Source organism: Aquarana catesbeiana, linkage group LG03 (genome assembly GCF_042186555.1).
Source record: "Aquarana catesbeiana isolate 2022-GZ linkage group LG03, ASM4218655v1, whole genome shotgun sequence".
In the NCBI taxonomy this organism is placed as follows: Eukaryota; Metazoa; Chordata; class Amphibia; order Anura; family Ranidae; genus Aquarana; species Aquarana catesbeiana.
This window is the reverse complement of record NC_133326.1, coordinates 472,460,309-472,483,501: the sequence shown is the minus strand read 5'-3', so window position 1 is coordinate 472,483,501 and position 23,193 is coordinate 472,460,309. Positions and strand designations below refer to the sequence as shown.

The 23,193-nt window shown below is 41.9% G+C and overlaps 1 protein-coding gene across 2 annotated transcripts in view; it reads left to right on the top strand.

Annotated features, from left to right (window-relative positions):
- Positions 1–23,193, top strand: part of LOC141132489 (protein diaphanous homolog 1-like) — a 281,186-nt gene that overhangs the window by 239,552 nt on the left and 18,441 nt on the right. For both annotated transcript variants that reach the window (XM_073620954.1, XM_073620953.1), the window contains one exon: positions 1,826–2,437. In XM_073620954.1, the coding sequence (XP_073477055.1) occupies positions 1,826–2,437 (612 nt within the window). The remainder of the gene's footprint in view (positions 1–1,825; positions 2,438–23,193) is intronic.

The following is a 23,193-nucleotide window of genomic DNA, read 5'->3' as shown; positions in this document are numbered from 1 at the left end:
GGGGCTGAATTGTGATGAAGTTTGTGCATATCAAAGAAATTATGTTTCTGCATTTCCACAGGCTGAATTTATATGAAAAAGCATGCATGATGTAACAGGAATGTGAATAGATCTGAGCGATGTCAAATGGATTGTGTAATATATCAGCACTATGTGAATGCAGAAAATAAGTAGCATGTGAAACCGCTGTAAGAATGGTGGGCTTCATGGTATATATCTCTAAAGAGTCAATAGATTATAGTTGGCTATATTCCAGCAGGTATGCAGCTGTCATTTCTTGTAATATTGTTCATATTTTGAAAAGGGTAGCATGTAGGAGTGTACTGTATGTTAGGACATTGGAAGCCATTGCCTTATGAAGACCAGATTATCATTGTGTTTAGGTGTCTTTTAACAATGTTTAAACATAGAATATATATATATTTTGCACACACATTTAAAAAAACATTTAAGGCCTGAAGATTACACACCCCGCCCCCCCAAAAAAATTATATATTTTCTGAAAGCAAACATTCTATAATAGTAGTATTACAATTTGTTTATGTGACATGATATTTTATTTACACAACGGTTTATCGAGCACAACATTTGAGGAAAAAAAATACATTAAACTTAATTTTAGGGCAATCAAATGCATTGTTACTCACTTTTTGGGTAAACTTTCATAGATGAGCTTGTGCTGAGTAAATAGATACTCAACATGCCAAGCCTTAAAGCGGTATTAAACTCAAAAGCAATAATTTATTATATTGCAGCTTACCAATATGTGATGGATGTGGTGGTTGCATTTTTTTCCTTTATTGGGCTTTCTTTGCTTTTTCACCTAGTGACCCAGCCCGTATGTGTGTTGTTTTTCAATAGACCAAGCTCTCTTGAAAATGTAGTAGCAGTTTAGTGTGTTGAGACAAACCATTTACCACTGACAGGGGTCCTTACAATGATCAGCTTTTATTCATGTAAAACTTTTATCCCAAAAGGAAAAAAAAACAGTTGTAACTGCTTGTGTAACTGCAGTGTGAGATGGAGTTTGGCTTCTATTTGTTAGTGTATCTAAATCTGCTAGTACACTAACACTCCTCTCCCCCCAACACTGACATTGCTGCTGTCCAAAGGTGCCCCCATGCTCCTTCATCCAGAGTTGGGGCACTCTAATACAAGAGGTGTGTCACTGGACAGATCACCAGGTGAAAACAGAGAGGAAAAAAGCCTAAAAAAAAAGAAATTTAATGCAGCCACCAATTTCAATGATTAATGAGCTGCAATATATTATTTTTTGGTTTAATACTGCTTTCATTTTGCATATGCCGATGAATCGGCGACAAACTTTGGCAAAACTTCGGTACCCCAAATTTTTTTCATAGGCGATGCTTTAAAAGCCCCTACAGGTCATCATTTTAAAGTTAATCATGAATAATACCCCTAGATTTTTCTTTTATCTCCCTTTTGATGTGAGCAATCATATGTAACATGTAGCACAATCGCCATTTCCATGTGTAACACAATCAACCTTTGCGTGTGTGTTTAGGAGGGAAAGGGGGTCTTTGGACCGTGCTTGGGTGTAACTTAAATTTTTTAAACTTTCTCTTTTTAACTTTCTCTTTTTAAACTAACTTTAAACAAACTTTATTTTTAATTACACAGGAGACAAAAAAGGGGTTTGACAACATGGAGTGTGTGTAAGCCGCCCCCCCCCCCCCCCCCCCCCCACTGTTTCCAACATATGATATAAATCTGTGGCGGTGAAAGGTTTAAAAAGCTAATTTTTTAATTTGATAATTTTCATGTTTGTAGTTTCCTTATATTGTTCCTGTTTGTATCTTTGCAGATTGAAAAAGTCTCAAAGGAACTTGAAGATACGAAAAAAGAAATGGCCACCTTGTCAACATCTGTTTTAATTCCGGTTCCTACTCCAGGAGCTGGACCAGGACCAGCTCCTCCACCTCCTCCTCCCCCACCACCTCTTCCAGGGAATTTAGTTCCAGGGGGAGCACCTCCTCCACCTCCTCCTCCCCCACCTCCCTTCATGGGTATTGGTGGTCCTCCACCCCCACCTCCACTTCCTGGACAAATTGGTATGCCTCCTCCCCCTCCTCCTTTGCCTGGTGGGTCTGTTCCTCCTCCACCACCTTTGCCAGGTGCCATACCTCCACCCCCACCAATGCCTGGTGCTGGTGGGGTTCCACCTCCACCACCTTTTCCAGGAGCCCCACCGCCCCCTCCTTTGCCTGGAGGACCTGGACTGCCACCACCACCTCCTCCTTTCCCTGGTGGTCCTGGAGTTCCACCACCCCCACCTCCTGGCATGCTGGGTGGCCCTCCTCCTCCACCAGGTTTTGGAAGCTGGGGGGTGCCTGCAGTTCCTGCCTTACCATTTGGATTAGCACCCAAAAAGGAATACAAACCAGAAGTGCAGCTGAAACGTCCTAACTGGTCAAAGGTAAGTTTTCTGGAGAAAATGCAGGCACACATGCACACACTTACATGCTTTTATATATATATAAGTCCAAGCAATGGGTTACATCTTACTATGAAAATGTTATATTAAAGTATATAGGTAGATATAAACACACACACACTTGCATTTTAAAGTAGTAATATAATTATGCGTGTTTGTGTTTGTGTGCTATATTGCATTATTTGACTATTTACAGTACTTTGTCAGTTTGTAACTGAACTGCACCGATTTTTAATGCAAATCTGTGGATAAAAGAGCATTTTAAAGCTGGCAACAGCAGCAGGTAGCTGTCAACATAGGCTGTCAGCACATCCCTGTTGCTGGACGTTTCCACAAAGGTTCACTCTTTTCTAATGCCCCAAGTTTTTACACCCATACATCCCTTTCACTCCTGTGCCAACATTAAGCCCTCTGAGTGAATCGGTGTCCGTTAAATCTGAACTTAAGGCAAATGGTTAAATACACAGATGACATACATAAAAGGCAGCTGTTCTACCTGCCACAGGATTTGTATTTCTGTCCATCCAGTCCTGAGATTTAGGGCCAGTTTACACCATAGAAATGCAGTCTGGATGTGTTCTGGATGCTTTTCAGCATGTGTGTTTTTCATGCGTTCCAGTGCATTTTACCCCCATCATCTTTTTTTTTCTACACCCTAAATAAAATGTCTTTTCCAGTGTGTTTTTGATGTAATTTACTGCGTACCAGTACAATTCAGTACAGAAAAAAATGCAGCACGACTGCACTGGTGTGAACTGTGCCATTGAAAACCATATAACCCTCTATCCACGCACTTTTGATGCAGAAAAAAAACGCACTGGACTGCATGTGGTGTGAACTGGCCCTTACACATGTCTGCCACACAGCACAGCTCTGTATAGAAGGGCAGGAGATTTGCTTTTCTTTCTCATCCACTCACTGTTGCATTAAGTCTTTCACCTTCGCGTTATACTGCCACTTATAGGTGGACTGGATACACAAAAGCAACTGTAGGCCAACCCAGGATAACCCCTCAAACGACCAGAATCCCTCAGTTTTTTGCTAGAAGGATGGATGTCTTTACAAAAGACTAGCTTAATTTTACTACTATCTTTTTTTTCTAATTCTCAAGATCTTTTTCTTCAATCAAGTCTCTTCACATTGCTGCTAGAGCTAGTCTAACTGCAGCTTTCTGGTGCTGTTGTCCCCAGCTTGGCCTATGTGATGCTGCATTCGGACCTTGGCTCTATTCTGTCTTTAGAATATTTTTTTGGCTCTGCTGGGATTGGCTGGTTCCTGTGCTTTCTTGGCTGAAGTTTTTTACTGCAGTCATGCATTTATGGACCAAATCACTCAGTTATTTGTTTACTTTGACCACAAGCATTCTCATTAGAGACTGCAATTATAATTATACCTTAGCAAACTGTTTGCTTCCCTTTAGGTGATTATTAGCCATGTTCATAAGCCAGTTGAAGAGGACTATGTAAAAATGTAATTAGTCCCCACTGGGGATTCAGCGGTGTCTCGACTTGACAAAGTGACCACCTATAACTGTAGAGGATGTGCCTTTCTATAAAGAGTAATTATATAAGTTCACCTTTCTGAACATGTTACCTGTATTTACCCCCCCCCCCCCCCCATTCTGACAGCGATTGGGGGATTCTCTGCCCGCAACTGCTGTGACAGTTTGAAAACAGCACGGCCATGTGGGTTTCTGCACACACAGCCGCATCATTCATTCACAGAGTTCTGTGAATTAATGAACGAACTACAGCTACTGTGTGCCATTGCAGCAGATGGCTTGTAGTTCTCAATGAACTGCAAGGGTGCTGATGAGTGTTCTTGTAGTTCATTGATTTTCCTGCTCTCCAGTAACTGTCAGCCTTACTGAGAGATTGCAGGAGCATTGCATTGCATCCACGTTCTAAATGCGGATGCAATGCTCTGCGGGTTCGTAAGAAAAAAAAAACTGCAAAAAATGTGCACTTATCTAAAATCCGTGGTGGCTGCATTAGGTTTTATTTTATTTTTTTACGCTTTTTTTTTTTTTTCACTTTTTATCTAGCCAGCAAGTCTGTTTATTGTTCAGCTTACATTAACAGTTCAAGTTGTCCAGACAAAGTATCAGTTACAGGGTTGAGATAAGCCATTTAACACTGACAGTTTGTGGGAACTGTTTATAAAGTGTTAGCTGGAGTTCAAGTGGTTGTAAACCTCAGACATGAAATATGATCAAAGCATATATTTCTATAGTGTGTACCTGTCTATATTAAAAGAACAAAGTGTCATTTCTGTCTCCTGCTTCCATTCTCTATCTGCATAAAGCACTTGTTAAAAGATTTTCTTGACACCAAGAGAAAAATGGTGACAGGGGACGGGCCTTCAGATGATTGACAGCCTCAGCTCTGTTCCTGTGAGCTGTGTGAATGGGGCTGTGTCTCTTCCCTCCAATTTGCTCTTAGAGCTTACCTCACTGAACTCTGCAGAGTGCAATTTCATCTCTCCTCACGGAGCTATGCAGAGTGTAACTTTTTGTCTCTGCCCTTGTTTTGTGTACTCTTAGACAAGCTTACAAATTCAGCACTTTGAAGGGATGAAGAGAAAAGAAGACCGCAGATATACCGGAACAAACTTATGTAGGAGGATTTGTTTCATCTCTGTGTATCACCTCAGGCCAATCACTTTACTGGGTATATGTGAGGGTTTACAACACCTTTTTAGCTTCAATTTGTTAGTCAAATTAATCTAAGTATGCTAGTCTAACACTACCATCTCCCCCGGCTGACAATGCTGCTTTCCAAGGGTGCTTCTTTACTTCATCCAGAATACACACACCCCAGGACAGGAAATGTGTTACTGGCTGAACCACCAATGAAACAAAGAAAGAAAAACGAAAAAAAAAAAAACTAATGCAGCTACCACATCTATGGATTGTTATGCTGTAATATATTACATTTTTGCCTTGAGGTTTAAGACCCAACTGATGGTTGGAAGGCCTTCTCTAGAGCTCTGTTATCTGTCATGCCCTGCTTTTACCCCTTCTTGTCAGTGGCCTTACTTTTTTTTTTTTTTTTTTAAACCTTGGCCGACTCGGTCAAAATCCATTAAAATCGATCTGCAAGATCTGGTTGGTTATAGAACATTTGGAGTAAATGATTAAAGCGTAACCACTTTCCTACTGGGAACATTTACGCTCTTCCTGCCCGGCCAATTTTCACCTTTCAGCTGTCACATTTTGAATGACAATTGCGCAGCCATGCAACTCTGTTACCAAATGAAAAGCTTTCTTTTGGTGGTATTAAATCATCAGTTTTTTCTTTTATTTAGCAACTAATAAAAAAATAAGACTGAAAATTTTGAAAAAAAACTAAACATTTTTCAAAGTTTGTTATAAAATTTTGCCAGCAGGTAATTTTTTTTTTTTTCCTTCACTGATGTGCGCTGATGAGGCTGCACTGATGAGGCAACACTGGGCACTGGCAGGCGGCACTGGTGGGCACTGTTGAGACTGCACTGATTATCATTGTAGATGTCCCTTTGTCAGGAAAAGCCTTCTTGCAAGCGTTCCAGCAATAGAAAGTACCCGTATTCTGTACTTGCTACCTGTTGGACTGTTCTTGACTACCCTGTTTGCTGCCTGCCCTGACCTCGGCTCTGGACTTTGACTATTCTCCTGGATTTACCTTCTGTACCTGATCTGCCTGCCTGTGTTTGACCAGGCTTGCCTGCATCCTGCTGCTGGACTACAAGACACCTCCCTGCTGTCTACATCCTGCTGCTGGACTACAAGTCACCTCCCTGCTGTCTGCATCCTGCTGCTGGACTACAAGACACCTCCCTGCTGTCTGCATCCTGCCGTTGGACTACAGGACACCTCCCAGCTGACTACCAGATCCAGCCCTCTGCTCTAGCTTTCCAGTCAGGCACTTGTGCCCCTTCGCACTCTCGAGCCCCTGTCATCACTACCAGGGGTTCCTGAGTCCGAGGTATACGAGAGGCCATTCCCTGCATTCCGGGCTCTACCTACCAGGTACGTGACAGTATCGGACAGCCATGTCCGAGCCCACGCAGGGGACGTCACCCATGGAGGACTTATGCCGTCATCTAGCTGGACTCTCGGAAGCTGTCAAGGACTTACAAGACGGTTATAAACAACTAGAAGAGCGTGTTCAAGTTCTCTCCACCCCAGCTCCGGGTCCACCCACTGCTCCTTCAGTGGTCATGTTGCCTCCTGAATCCAAAGTGCCCACACCAGAAAGGTTCTCCGGGGACCGCAGCAAGTATAGGGCATTCCGTAATGCCTGTGAACTTTTCTTTGCATTGCAACCCAGAACTTTTTCCTTAGAAACCACTAAAGTAGGGTTCGTCATTTCTCTCCTACTGGGCGAACCCCAGGCATGGGCCCATCGCCTTTTGGAGCAGAAGAATAATTGCCTCGACCATTTGGATACTTTCTTCCAAGCCATGGCTCTCCTATATGAAGATCCACAACAAGCAGCTACCGCAGAAGCAGCACTATTCTCACTTCAGCAGGGCCGTAGGGCGGCGGAGGACTAGGCATCTGAATTCAGACGTTGGAGTTCCGACACAAACTGGAACGAAGCCGCCCTACGTTACCAGTTTTGCATGGGACTTTCTGAACCATTAAAAGATGAATTGGCTCGGGTTGGCACTCCGGCTACACTTGAACTTATCAACCTGTCGATCCAAATTGATAGGCGCCTAAGAGAACGTAGGGCAGAACGTGCAGCTGGTCCCTCTCGCCCGGTGTGGATGTTACCCTCCTGCATACACCCCTACCGATACTTGTGAACCAATGCAACTTGGCCTGATCCGTCCTTCATTCACCCCTGAAGAGCGACAACGCCAGCGGGCTAACAACCTCTGCCTTTATTGCGGGAAATCTGGACACTACGTGAGGACTTGTCCTGCAAAGACCTGTAAGCACACTAACTTCTCCACTTCCTTATCTGCTGTTTTTAACAATACCACTCACTTGGCTGTTCCCATTTCTCTACAGCTTCCAGGAGGGAACATCCGGGCAACCGCTATAATTGATTCCGGAGCCTGTAGTGGATTTATGGACTTATCTTTTGCTCACAAGTTCCAGATCCCTCTACGACCCAGAGCACAAGGGCTGTCTGTACACCTGGCCGACGGATCGGCTATTAAATCTGGGCCTGTAACACAAGAGACAGTTCCTTTAGACACCACCATTTCCGGCAACCACTGGGAACTACTCCGTCTTGACATCATTGAGTCACCCTTGTTTCCCATCATACTGGGCATGCCTTGGCTCAAAGCTCACAACCCACGAATTGACTGGTCTACTGGAAACCTCAGTTTTCCCTCTCCTTACTGCCGTCAGCATTTCCTACAGGGATCTACTGATGTTCCATCTTACCTGTTGTGTCTGGAAACCGATGCTGAAACCTGCCAAACCGTTCCAGAAGCGTACCATGATTTCCTGGATGTGTTCAGTCGGAAAGGGGCAGAGACACTTCCCCCACACAGACCCTATGACTGCCCAATTGAACTTCTTCCCGGGGCAGAGGTCCCCTTTGGGAGAATTTTTCCCTTAACCGAGCTGGAGTTTGGTACGCTTAAAACTTACATCGACGAGAATCTGGAAAAAGGGTTCATACGGCCTTCCACCTCTCCGGCCGGAGCAGGAATCTTCTTCGTGGAGAAAAAAGATCATTCCCTACGCCCTTGTGTAGACTACCAGGACCTTAATAAAATTACAATCAAAAACCAGTACCCGAACTATTTCAGAGGCTTGGAACCATCTATATTCACCAAACTTGATCTTCGGGGAGCATACAACTTAGTCCGGATCCGGAGCGGGGACGAATGGAAGACTGCCTTCCGCATCCGCTTCGGACACTTTGAATACCTGGTGATGCCCTTTGGGTTATGTTATGCTCCTGCCACTTTCCAGCATTTCGTGAATGATATTTTTAGAGACTACCTTGATCTGTTCATCATAGTATATCTGGACGACATCCTGATCTTCTCCTCTTCCCTGTCTATCCACCGAGAGCATGTCAAGAAAGTTCTAACCCGACTCCGCCAACATGGCCTATACGCCAAACCCGAAAAGTGCGAATTTGAACGCCAAAGCATTCAGTTTCTAGGTCTGATCATCTCCATAGATGGTATCAAGATGGATCCTCAGAAGGTCTCTGCCATCTTGGATTGGCCGGCTCTGACGGACAAGAAAGGAGTACAGCGCTTTGTGGGATTTGCAAATTTCTATCGCAAATTCATCAAGGGATTTTCCTCCATCATCACCCCCATCACAAGACTGACTCGGCAAGGCACCCGGTTCCAATGGTCCCCTAAGGCTCAAGCTGCTTTTATTTCCTTGAAAGACCAATTTGTGTCAGCCTCCGTCCTGAAGCACCCCGATCCAGCTTTACCCTACATATTGGAGGTAGATGCTTCCGAGATAGCAGTAGGAGCGGTACTTTCGCAGAGACAAGGCTCCAAGGCTTTATTGCATCCAGCGGCGTTCTTCTCCCACAGGTTAATCGAAGCCGAAAGGAATTACGATGTTGGGGACAGGGAGCTACTAGCAATCAAGGCCGCACTTGAGGAATGGCGCTACCTCCTGGAGGGAGCGGCCCATCCTATTCTGGTGTACACCGACCACAAGAATCTGGAGTACCTGAAGGTTGCCAAAAGATTGAAACCACGCCAGGCCAGATGGGCACTCTTCTTCGCCAGGTTTACTTTTCACATTACTTATAGACCGGGATCAAAAAATACCAAACCAGATGCGCTGTCCCAGATGTTCAGTGAACCTGAAGCTCCTTCTCCCCCAGACACCATTCTTGCTCCTGGGAACTTTCTGATGCTCCAGGGAGATCTGCTGTCTCAAATCAGACAGGCATCTTCAACAGCTCCCCTTCCAGCAGATGTCACTCTACAGTCCAGAGACTAATTATTATGGCACAAGGATAAGATCTTTGTGCCCCAACAAACACGGGTTGCTGTTCTTAAATCCTGTCATGACCACAAATTAGCCAGCCACTTCGGGATACACAAGACCTCCAAACTTCTCCAACGCACATTTTGGTGGCCTCAGCTAAGGGAGGATTGTAAACATTATGTGGAATCGTGCATTACCTGCATCCAAAACTAGGGCAGCAAGACCAAGGCTTGGGGGTTGCTAAGACCTCTTCCTGTTCCAGAAAGACCATGGAGGATGATCTCCATGGATTTTATCGTTGAATTACCACCATCCAAGGGCTACACCACTATTTTCGTAGTGGTTGACAGACTTTCCAAGATGGCTCACTTTTTGCCCATGAAGGGTACCCCCTCTGCTTCCGAGACTGCGGGGATCTTTATTAGAGAAATTGTAAGGCTCCATGGTATACCTGCAAACATCGTATCTGATCGAGGGTTGCAATTTACATCCAGGTTCTGGAGAGCTCTATGTGGATCCCTGAAGATTGACCTCTCCTTCTCTTCTGCTTACCATCCCCAGACTAATGGTCAGACTGAATGAACAAACCAGACCTTGGAACAATACTTATGGTGCTATTCTTGTTTTTCCCAAGATGACTGGGTTCCCCTATTACCTCTGGCTGAGTTGGCTTACAATAATTCTGTTCACTCTGCAACTAATCAGTCTCCATTTTTTGCAAACTATGGTTTTCATCCCTTGTTCTTGTCCAACAACATTTCAGAGTGTTCGGTACCGGCTGTCCAGGAAACCTTGAGTTTTTTCAGTGCAAACAGGCTACTCCAAGAGACCATGTCAAAGACTCAGGAACGGAACAAGGTGACATTTGATAAAAAGAGGAGAGGGGAGCTTGATCTGAAGATAGGAGATCAAGTCTGGCTGTCTACCCTGAATCTGAAGTTGGCATGCCCTTCCAGGAAACTGGGCCCTAAGTTTGCGGGTCCCTTCCTAGTGGTAAGAAAGATCAATGATGTGGCCTATGAATTAAAATTACCGGAGTCATTTCGTATTCATCCAGTCTTTCGTGTGGCCCTCCTTAAATCTTTAGTTCCGGATCCCTTCCTTAACCGAAACACTGGTCCTCCTGAACCTGTGCTCATCGATGGTGAAGAGGAGTTTGAGGTGGAATCAATCATAGATTGCCGGAAAAGACGCAACCAAATTCAGTATCTGGTCAAATGGAAAGGGTACGGTCCTGAGGATAACTCTTGGGAACCAGAGACTAATATCCACGCCAAAAGACTAATTCTAGCCTTTAAGAGATCCCATCCTAGTAAAATGGCCCAGTTGGGCATCCGGAGGCTGCTCATTGGAGGGGGGCAATGTCAGGAAAAGCCTTCTTGCAAGCGTTCCAGCAATAGAAAGTTTAAAAGAATGCCTGTGCACAGAAGCGCTATCAGGCGCACGCGCATGCGCAATAGCGGCACACGGGCACGCGCGCGTGCTCCCTGTGACAGCACTTGGCGCCAAAGATGGGCTTTTTAAAGGGGACTGTTCCATTGCTGCCTTACTGTCCGGTCTACAGCGTTCCTGAAGACCCCACTGCCTTGTTACCCGTATTCTGTACTTGCTACCTGCTACCTGTTGGACTGTTCTTGACTACCCTGTTTGCTGCCTGCCCTGACCTCGGCTCTGGACTTTGACTATTCTCCTGGATTTACCTTCTGTACCTGATCTGCCTGCCTGTGTTTGACCCGGCCTGCCTGTACCCTGCTGTCTGCATCCTGCTGCTGGACTACAAGACACCTCCCTGCTGTCTACAATCTGCTGCTGGACTACAAGTCACCTTTCCTGCTGTCTGCATCCTGCTGCTGGACTACAAGACACCTCCCTGATGTCTGCATCCTGCCGTTGGACTACAGGACACCTCCCAGCTGACTACCAGATCCAGCCCTCTGCTCCAGCTTTCCAGTCAGGCACTTGTGCCCCTTCGCACTCTCGAGCCCCTGTCATAACTACCAGGGGTTCCCGAGTCGGATGTATACGAGAGGCCGTTCCCTGCATTCCGGGCTCTACCTACCAGGTACGTGACACCCTTTTACACAAGCCAGTTATTGACTCTCCTGACAGTGTGAGGAAAGGAAAGGTGATAACCAGCTGTGTTTACATCGTGATCAGCTGTGATTGGACACTGAGCTGATCACATGGTAAAAGGTCGCTGTGATTGGCCCTTTACCCCAATCTGTGTGCTAGCGACACAGCGATCACAGAGCACGTGGCGGATGCGATCTCTCCCAGAGCTGGCTGGCTGCGCTGTAGCCGTCATTCGGCTATAGCACGGTCAGCAAGTGGTTAAAGAGAAGTATGGCCAAAACTTGTTTGGTAATACTTCTCATGTGGGTTAGCACAGATGGCACTTGGTACCTGAACGACTTGCTAAAATGTACCCGGTCACCTAAGCCTCCTGTTTCCGGGGTTGTGGTTAAGTGGGGACAACCCTTCACATTTGGTGGACCTGTCCTAAAGCCAGGAGCTTCTGGATACGGGTCTGTTCCTTGGATTATTCTGTCACTATGGTCAATATTACTAAAGATGCTCGGATAGTTTTGTTAACCATTTCAATACAGGGCACTTATACACCCTTCCTGCCCAGACCAATTTTCAGCTTTCAGCACGCTCTCACTTTGAATGGCAATTACTCAGTCATGCAACACTGTACCCAAACAAAATTTTTGTAATTTTTTTCACACAAATAGAGCTTTCTTTTGGTGGTATTTAATCACCACTGGGTTTTTTTATTTTTTGCTACATAAGTGAAAAAAAAAGAGTGAAAATTTTGAAGAAAAAAAAAAAAAACACTTTTTTAAAATTTTTAATAATTTTTGTTCATAACTTTGGGCCAAAATTTTATACTGCTATATCTTTGGTAAAAATAACCCAAATAAGTGTATATTTGGTCTTTGTGAAAGTTAGTCTCCAAGCTATGGTGCAAATCATTGAAAATTGATCACACCTGATGTAGTGATGGCCTATCTCTTGAGGCCCTGAAATGTCAGGAAAGTACAAATGCCCCCCAAATGACCCCTTTTTGTAAAGTATACATTCCAAGGTATTTAGTAAGAGGCATGCTGAGTTTTTTGAACACAGAATTGTCATACGTTATTTCTCACACACAGCATATGCATACTTCCAATTACCCCACAAAATACATTCTGGTAACATGGTAATGCATGATTGAGACTTTTTCACAGCCTGGCCACATAGAGAGGCCCAACATACAGGGAGCACCATCAGGCGTTCTGGGAGTATAAATTGCACATAAAATTTCCTAACGATCTATCACACTTTTGAAGGTCCTGGAGCACCAGGACAATGGAATTAGCGCCAAAATGACCCCATTTTGGAAAGCAAACACCCAAGGTATATTCTATGAGGCACAATGAGTCTTTTGACTGGTTCATTTTTTTTCAAAAGTCTTTGAAAAATGTGGAAAGAAAGTGAAAACATATTTTTTTTTTTTTTTTTTTACTGAAAGTGGTCAGTTTATAAGAGATTTCTAACACAAAGCATGTACATAGAAAAAAATTACGCCCCAAAATACATTCTGCTACTCGTCCCAAGTATGTCGATACCACATGTGTGAGACTTTTACACAGCCTGGATACATAGAGAGGTTCAACATTGAAGTAGTACCTTCAGGCGTTCTAGGAGCATAAATTACCCATCTATTTTCATTCCTTCCTATCACACTTTTGAAGGTCCAGGAGCACCAGGACAGTGGAATTACACACAAAATGACCCCATTTTGGAAAGCAAACACCCCAAGGTATATTTAATGAGGCATGGGCTGCAACTAGGTACTCTGATGGGCTGGTGACAGGTATTCGGGTACGCTGATGGGCTAGTAACAGGTATTCAGGTACTCAGATGGGCTGGTGACAGGTACTCGGGTACTCTGATGGGCCGGTGACAGGTACTCTGATGAGCTGGTGACAGGTATCGATCAGTGTGTGAGGAGAAGAACCTGGTAACCACTCATTACCGCGGTTTGTTGACATTCTGTGACTGGCTGTGATTGGACACAGCCGGTCACGTGGTAAAGAGCCAATTTCATTTGCTCTTTACCATGAACAGGGCTAGGCTGTGTCAGGGTGACAAGCCTCGTCCCCGATTGCTGCTCTGAACGCCCCTAGGGGTGCACACAAGCGCGCCGTGCACGAGGACAGTGCATATGGCCATGAACAGACAGAATTTTTTTTTAGCAGGTAAACCAGATTTCATACATGTATTTCAACTGTGTATTTCGATAATTTGCATTGCGTGCAGCTTAAAGTATGTGACTTTCTACATTATGGAGGCCATACAAGCTTCAATCCAACCTGCTTTTAGTGTCCTCGCTTTAGTGCCTGCTACCAGTAGCTTTCTATAGATTGGGTAACAAGAATTCTGGTCACTTTTTAAACCCTCAGTGGTTTTTACACATTAGCACAAAAAAAGACATTCCATAGTAAACTATTTTTCATAGTTCAGTGTTGCTGGCTCCTAGTCTCTGGGGTTTAATATTAATTTAAAGTGTTACTAAACCCACAACAGTAAGATCAGTCTGTATATGCAGTAAAGCATGGTTGTTATACTCACTGTGGAACCTAAGGGGTTAATCCTCTGCATTCAATATAAAATATGTTAGTGCGCTTATCAAACTATCCCCATCTGTTGGAGTTGTGCTTCTATATAAAATCCTAAACCATAAAAATACCCTGATATCATAATGAGTAAAGTGAATAAGTGCAAATAAATATTCAATCAATAAAGTGAATAAATGCAAATCAATGCATCAAAAAACATATACCCTGATATCACAATCAATAAAGTGAATAAGTGCAAATATATCAATCAATAAAGTGAATATATGCAAATAGATACATCAAAAACATATAAGGGAACACACATCCCAGGTATATGTAGATTGTAGATGGAAGAAAAAAAAAAAAAAATAGTGTCTGTGTTAATCCAGCTGAGGTCTAAATGTCCAAACAATTGCCTTTGATGAACTTGCTTGTATATCAATTATCACAGATCACAGTTGCATGATGAATTACATTTGCAAGGTGATGATTCACATAAAGATAAAAGGAAAACCATCATTGTGCAGTGTTTTTAAATGCTTACAAAACTGGGCAAACAATGTAATCCACTCACACATTTGCAGTAGCTGAATCGCTTTTGTTATAATGGTCAGGCAGCTTCACCGCTCATACAGCTATCGCGGTGTTTGCCGAACACTATGCGAAGACGTCACTGACTCCTTCTCCCCACGCGTATCATCACATGTCACGTGACTTTCTCAAGGGTAGTCATGTGACCGGCCAAGCTTCCTTTTTAAGCTATGGACAGCATATTAGTTGCCATAGTGATATCGGTAAAAAAGCAAGTCTGCATTACAGCAATACTTTTAGTAATAGATTACACAATATCACTTTTAATAATACAACTTTTTTAAGACACAAGTTAAAATCAAATTTGGAATTAAGAAACATTATTCACTAAAAGGATCTATTGAACACAGACTTCAGGCTCCCCCCCATGGTCAAACTTGCGGGAAGCATGCGTAGATAGATAGGTATAATTCAACCACAAATGAATTTAAAATTATTAAAATACACACATCACAGCCTCCATATTATGGTTGTATAATCTTTATAATGTAGGACCCATAATACCATTCCCTCCTGTAATGAGCCATGGGAAAAAAACCCACACTTATAATAAATATGTTTAAAAACCCAAAGAGATCAAATTTAAAAATTAAAAATCTGAAATTAAACAATTCAAGTCAAAATCAATATTCAAGCCCCTCGGCGATAAAGTGCACATTTCGAAGATCCATCTGGATTCACTTTTACTTAACTCTCTGATCTTATTACTACCCCTCCAGTGGGGTTTGTACTTATCACTAGCCCAGAATTTTATGTGCGTAGGATCTTTATTACGATGTAGTGCAAAATGGCGGGATACACGGTGTTTGGGGTAGCCACTTCTTTGCGTTTCCATAAGGGACGTTTAGTTCATCCTATATACTGCAGTGAACATGTACACTGCAACACATACACCACCCCTTCTGTCCTGCAAGAAATAAAAATCCTTGATTACATACTCTTTGTTGGTACTTGTGGAAATAAAATTTGTGCATTTTTGGCCATTAAGGTTTGTATTCCTGCATGCGTAACACCTTCTGCAGGGATAAAAACCTTTTCCCTAAAAAAAAGTTAGGTCATTAGACCTCTTAGGTGGCTCTGGGACATTTTTTTGCAACTAAGTCCCTCAGAGTTGGAGCGCTCCGGTAGGTAAAACGTGGTTTCTCCGGTAAAATCGATTGCAATTGTCTGTCAGCTAAAAGAAGTGACCAATGCCTTTTGATAATCTGTTCAGTTTGTTTGTTGTGTATTAAAATTCGTAATTAAGAGAATTCCTTGATATTGTTTAAACTCCTTTACTTTATCCTGTATAAGTTTCTCCCGTGGAATATCATATACTTACTGTATTTTAACTTCTATAAAGTTTTTATTATATCCTTTACTTGTAAATTTGTTTCCTATAATTTTTGCTTGTTCCAAATAATCATTTTGGCTGGAACAGTTCCTTCTCAGACGTATCAGCTTACCTTTTAGGTATGTTAATAAGCCAGGATTCATGGTGACAACTGACTACCGGTATATAACCGTTCCTTTCCACAGGTTTAAAGAAAGTTTTTGTAGTTCGTTTTCCCTCTTCTTGACATATTTCCAGTTCAAGGAAGTGAACCTTTTCATTACTAATTTCATATGTAAGTGTAATATTTTTCTGATTATTATTTAATTATTCAAAAAATTGTACCAAACTATTTTCATCCCCCTTCCATATGACTATACGGTCATCTATAAACCTTCTGTAAAGGATCAAATCCTCAGGAAGTTCAGCGCATTTAGGCCTGTTCCTCCCACTTCACCATAAATATATTTGCAACACTTGGTGCATACTTAGCACCCATCCCAATGCCGTTAAATTGCCTATAATATTCATTATTATTCCAAAAATAATTGTGTTGCAAGCCAAACACCTCAGAATAAATCTTTTATTTCGAGATCAAATTAGTAAACTTATCTAGAGCTCATTTAGTAGATTGAATGGCTTCATCGTGATCTATTATCGTATACAACGATGATACGTTTGCTGTGGCTATTAAATACTTATGTTGGGGTACCAAATCCGTTTCATTTAGTATCTGAATAAGGTGCTTTGTATCTCAAGTATGCACAAGGCACTAAAGGCTGTATAAATTTATCTACATATTCTCCCAGTCTAGAGTTTTTATAGATTGTATTCCATTAATTATAGGCCTTCCTGGAGGATTTAGTGGATTCTTGTGGATCTTTGGTACTGTATATATAATGGGCACCCTGCACACCTCAGGTACCAAATATTTCTCTTCCTTCTTTGTTAGAATATTCTTCATTCTTCCTTTTAATATATTAGTTCACGTAACTCTTCTTTATATTGCCTTGTTGGATTACCCTTCAATTTTATGTAGGTACTAGTATCACTTAATTGGTCTATTAACTCCTTATTATAATAATCTTTTGCAAAAACAACAATTGCTCCCCTTTTATCAGCGGGTCTAATTACGACTTGTTTGTTTTGCTCCAATTCCCTAATTCCTCTTTTGATAGCTTGAGGCTCATGTATTTTTTTAATTTTCAGTTTCTCGAGGTCTTGTATGACCATCCTGTTAAAAACCTCTATATGCTCATTATTATGAACCGGCGGGTTGAATAGCGATTTATTTCTCAGTTGGCTATGCACAATTTTTTCTGATATATCCGATCTTCCATTTTGAATATTTGGGGTCTTGTTTAGCATGTATTGTTTTATATTTAATCTCCTTGTATATTTCTGAATATCAACATACATTTCAAATTTATTAAGATTCCGTTTAGGGGCATACTTCAATCTTTGATCTGATGTCAGCATTTCTGATCTTGTTCTATTCCACTCAAATTAAGGATGCCTTCCCCTACTATTCTTTTTCTTTTGGACCTTCTGTCCTCCGCAACATCCTCTTTTGAGTTTGGACTTCTTGCATTTAGCATTTTGTCGTGCCTTGGTGGGGTTCGTTCGTTCCAACGTAGGTCTAAAAAAGACCATGGCTGTTCATCACCTCGATAGTCTCTTAGGGCCTCATACCTATTTTGAGTGGGGATCGGACTTCTTCTGGAGTCATACTGATATTGATTATAATGGTTGTGATTTTGATGGCCATAAAGTTGATGTTGAGGGTAGTCTCTATCATCTCTTCCTTCTGTCCAATCCTGATTTTGGTAATTATAGTTCCTTTGATTTTCATGACCATAATTGCCTGAATTTCCATAGTTACTATACTATTGATTTGGATGTTTCTGATTGTTTCTATGTCCATTCTTCCAAAATGGCTTTCTTGGTGATTTATTCTTATTTTATTATTCCTCCACCAAGTTGTATTATTAAAAGTTATATTGTGTAATCTATTGCTAAAAATAAGTATTGCTGTATGAGCGGTGAAGCTGTCTGATCAAAAGCGATTCAGCTACTGCAGATGTGTGAGTGGATTACATTGTTTGCCCAGTTTTGTAAGCATTTAAAAACACTGCACAATGATTGTTTTTCTTTTATCTTTATGTGAATCATCACCTTGCAAATGTAATTCATCATGCAACTGTGATCTGTGATAATTGAAATACAAGCAAGTTCATCAAAGGCAATTGTTTGGACATTTAGACCTCAGCTGGATTAACACAGACAGACACTATTTATTGTTTTTTTTTTTTTTTTCTTCCATCTACATATACCTGGGATCTGTGTTCCCTTATGTTTTTTGATGTATCTATTTGCATATATAAACTTTATTGATTGATATTTATTTGTACTTATTCACTTTACTGATTGTGATATCAGGGTATATGTTTTTTGATGCATTTATTTGCATTTATTCACTTTATTGATTGAATATATATTTGCGCTTATTCACTTTACTGATTATGATATCAGGGTATTTTTATGGTTTAGGATTTTATATATGAGCACCACTCCAACAGATGGGGATAGTTTGATAAGCGCACTAACATTTTATATTGATTTATAGCAACAGGTGTCACAGCACTAATGGCCCGTATACACGGTCGGATTTTCCGATGGAAAATGTCCGATCGGAGCGTGTTGTCGGAAATTCCGACCGTGTGAGGGCTCCATCGGACAAATTTTTATATCGGATTTTCCGACACACAAAGTTGGAGAGCAGGAGATAAAATTTTCCGACAACAAAATCCGTTGTCGGAAATTCCGATCGTGTGTACACAAATCTGACGGACAAAGTGCCACGCATGCTCAGAATAAATAAAGAGATGAAAGCTATTGGCCACTGTTGGGTTTATAGTCCCGACGTACGTGTTTTACGTCACCGCGTTTAGAATGATCGGATTTTCCGACAACTTTGTGTGACCGTATGTATGCAAGACAAGTTTTAGCCAACATCCGTCGGAAAAAATCCATGGATTTTGTTGTCGGAATGTCCGAACAAAGTCCGACTGTGTGTACGCCCCATAATTGGTTGGTTGCAGCTTACACATTTCTTTTTGGTGTTTTGTTATTTTATAGAGAATCCACATCAGCGCTTTAGTTTTCTTTTTTCACAATCCTCTGCATTGTGTAAAAAGGCAGTTTGATCCTGTCTTCTCTGATCCTCCCCTACTTCCACTGTCCCCAATCTATCGCCTGATAAGACAGAGCCTTTGGAGTCACTATGCACATGCTCAGTTTGGTGTGTATTGCTAGAGCAGTTTTCCTTTCTTGGGAATGTGCATGTGATCAGCACAGGGCCAATCGGCACTGTCCAAACAGGGGGTCAGGGGTCCTGCAGCCTCAAAAGGACAGTCAGAGTAGAATGAAAACTCCTTCCTACAAGCTTTAACCAGATACTGATTGAAGTCACAAGACTGCTATATACTGCTGTTGAGAAAAGCTATTTAGTAGTTTATATTTACTAAAATAATTGCATTTCCATGTTCTGTGTATGGTGAGAGACCAGATATAGTAAATCCAGGGTCCTGGGTTTAATAATACTTTAAAGTGTTACTAAACCCAGGACCCTGAATTCACTATATTTGGCCTCCCACCGTACACAGAATGTGGAAATGCAATTATTTTATTAAATCTAAACAGCTAAATACGTTTTCTCCTCAGCAGTATATAGCAGTCTTGTGATTTCTATCAGTTCCTGGTGAAGCTTGTAGGAGGAGTTTTTATACTCCACTGAGCTGTCCTATGAGGCTGCAGGACCCCTGACCCTCTGTCTGGACAGTGCTGATTGGCCCTGTGCTGATCACATGTGCACTCCCAAGAAAAAAAAAACCTCTCTAGCAATACACACCAAACTGAGCATGTGCAGCCTGACTCCAAAGGCTCTGTCTTATCAGGCGATAGATTGGGGACAGTGGAAGTAGGGGTTCAGAGAAGACAGGATCAAAATGCCTTTTTACACAATGCAGAGAATTAACCCTCTTAGGTTCCACAGTGAGTATAACAAGCATGCTTTACTGCATATACAGCCTGACTCCAAAGGCTCTATCTTATCTGAACTTGTCCAGGGGGGGCAGTGCAGGGAGGGGTGGGGCATAAAAGATCAAACCGCCTTTTTTTACACAATGCAGAGGATTAACCCCTGTAAGGCCCCTTTCACATGATCGGACCGTTCAGGTCCGCCTGTCAGTTTTGACGGCGGACCTGAAAGGGCGATCCATGTTAGCCTATGGAGCGTCGGATGTCAGCGGAGACATGTCCGCTGACATCCGACCCCGTCCGATACCGCTAAAAGCAGACGGATGGCCCTACGTCCAGGTCCGTTGCTATCGGATCGGGTGAGATCTGATGAAAACGGACATTCTGTCTGTTTTCGTCCAATCCCTCCATAGGCGGCAGCACGCCTGACAAGCCCCTCCCCGCTCAGTGAGCAGAGAGGGACCTGTCATCCGCCGGCTCAGCGGAGATCAACGGACTGATCTCCCGCTGAGCCGGCGGACCGAGGCGGGCTCCGTAGAAACGGAGTCCGCCTCGTGTGAAAGGGGGCTAAGTATAACAAGCACGCTTTACTGCATATACAGACTGATTTTACTGTTGTGGGTTTAGTAACACTTTAACTCTAATGCAGCACCTGGGCACTGCTAAGTAGGTAAACAGTAACACTCCCAGTGTCTGTGACCAGAATGGCCAGAGATTCCCTGCAGGTTATACCACCAGTGGGACACGTCTCTTTTTTGGGCAGCACTGCTTTATGATAGACTAATACAGTATGTAGAGTATATGTTTATGCAATGCTTGTAGTCGAGGTTCTCTGTACATATCCATTTCTTTCACCAAGGATGTTTTGCTGTGTGCATGGCATGCATATTGAATAGTATTTTAAGAACTGCTATCTGTTAGTGGCAGTGAAGAGCAGTGTATCATCGATATTTTAGAATATTTTCCTTACTTTGTAGTTTAGTTCTTAAGATCTGGGATTGTTAAACATCAGAGAAGTTCCCATCTTTCTTTTTCCCCCTCTCTCTCTGCCTGAAGCCTCTGATTAATGGACTCTCTTGCGTTTAATTTCACTTAATTTCATTTTTTTATTATTTATTTCATGTTTCTGCCCTCTGCCTTATAGGAAACATTTTGAAGCCAGTACCATGGTAACGCACAATTTAATAATCGCATTTCATTTAAAATATGCAAGCGCTAGATAATTACCTCGGTATAAAAAAAGAACGAGTTTCTTTTGTCATTTAAATTGCATTTCCTCCGTGTAATTCTTTTTTTTATTTTTTTATTTTATGATATTTTTGGGGACACAGAAAAATAATGTGGATTTCCAAGGGATCGTTATCCTGCAGTCAACCTGCTGGAAAATAGCACTGTCTTAGTGTGCTGATGACTTTGTTGACACGCACAAATTATTTATTTTTACTACTAGTCAGTATTGAAAGACGTTTAGCTATGAAAATTTCCATTACATATATGTGTGTGCGCGTGCTGTAAGAGAGCTTGTTCCAGATAAAAATAGAAGGAAAGCCTAAAAAAGAAAACTAATGCAGCCACCACATTTAATCAGTAAGCTGCAATATAATGTTTGCTTTTGGGTTTATTAGGGCTTTAAGAGCAGCATAGTTCATCACCAGATCAAAATGGTGCCTTATTGTAGTGCAATCCACTGCCCACTTTATGACTAAGCACTCTCAAATCGCTGCATTCTCTTTTTGAATTCATTCAGTTCTCAGCTTAGATATACTATAGAGTTTTCCTCCCCATCCTGTTTCTTGGACAACACTGCTCCTAGACCAACATCAAATGCATTAGTTTGAACTACAAAGGCCCAGGGAAATAGCTGGGGAGTGCAGAACCGGCTAAGCACAAAAAGCCCTCTTCAGGACCTGAATAAATTAATCGGCCTCTGGAGACCATTTTACTATAACAGAATTTTTTCTTAACCACTTCAGCTCTGGAAGTATTGGCTGCTCAATGACCAGAGCACTTTTTCAATTTGGCACTGCACTGCTTTAACTGGTAATTGCGCGGTCGTGCAGTGCTCTACCCAAAGGAAATGTAAGCCTTTTTTCCCCACAAATAAAGCTTTCTTTTGATGGAATTTGATTTCCTCTGCAATTTTTTTATTTTTTGCGATATGAACGGAAAAGACGGAAAATTTAAAAAAATATATATTTTCTACTTATTGTGATTAAAAAATCCAATAAACCCAATTTTAGTCATACGTTTAGGCCAAAATGTATTCAGCCACAAAAAATGTCAGTAAGCGTATATTTATTGGTTTGCGCAAAAGTTATAGCATCTACAAACTAGGGTACATTTTCTGGAATTTATGCAGCTTTTAGTTTGACTGCCTATCTCATTTCTTGAGGTGCTAAAATGGCAGGGCAGTACAACCCCCCCCCCCAAAGGAAATTGCTGAGAGCCATGTTGATCCCATTGAATATTTTATTTTTTTGTCACAAGTGATTGAAAATGACAAAAAAAAATAAAAATTATAAAGTTATCACTAAATGATATATTGCTCAAACATGTCACGGGCATATGTGAAATTACACCCCAAAATACATTCTGCTGCTTCTCCTGAGTATGGGGATACCACATGTGAGACTTTTTGGGAACCTAGCCGTGTACAGCACCCTGAAAACCAATCACTGCCTTCAGGCTTTCTAAGGGCGTAAAATGGTGATTTCACTTCCTCACTACCTATCAGTTTCGGAGGCCATGACATGTCAAGATAGCACAAACCCCCCCCCCCCCCCCCCATGTCCCCATTTTGGAAAGAAGACACTTCGACCAATTGCTGGGAGGCATGTTGTGTCCATGGAATATTTTATATTTTGCCACAAGTTTTGGGAAAATTACAATTTATTTTTATTTTTTTTTTTTTACACAAAGTTGTCACTAAATTACATATTTTTCAAACATGGCATGGTTATATGTGGAATTACACCTCGAAATACATTCTGCTGCTTCTCCTGAGTATGGGATACCACATACAACCACATACAGGACCCCGAAAACCAATCACCACCTTCAGGCTTTCGAAGGACGTAAATTTTTGATTTCACTCCTCACTGCCTATCACAGTTTCGAAGGCCATGAAATGCCCAGATATCACAAACCCCCCCAAATGACCCCATTTTGGAATGTGGACATCCCAAGCTATTTGCTGAGAGACATGTATTTTGCAGATCTCGTTTTTTGTCACAAAGTTTTGAAAATTGAAAAAAAAAAAAAACGTTTTTCTATCTTCATT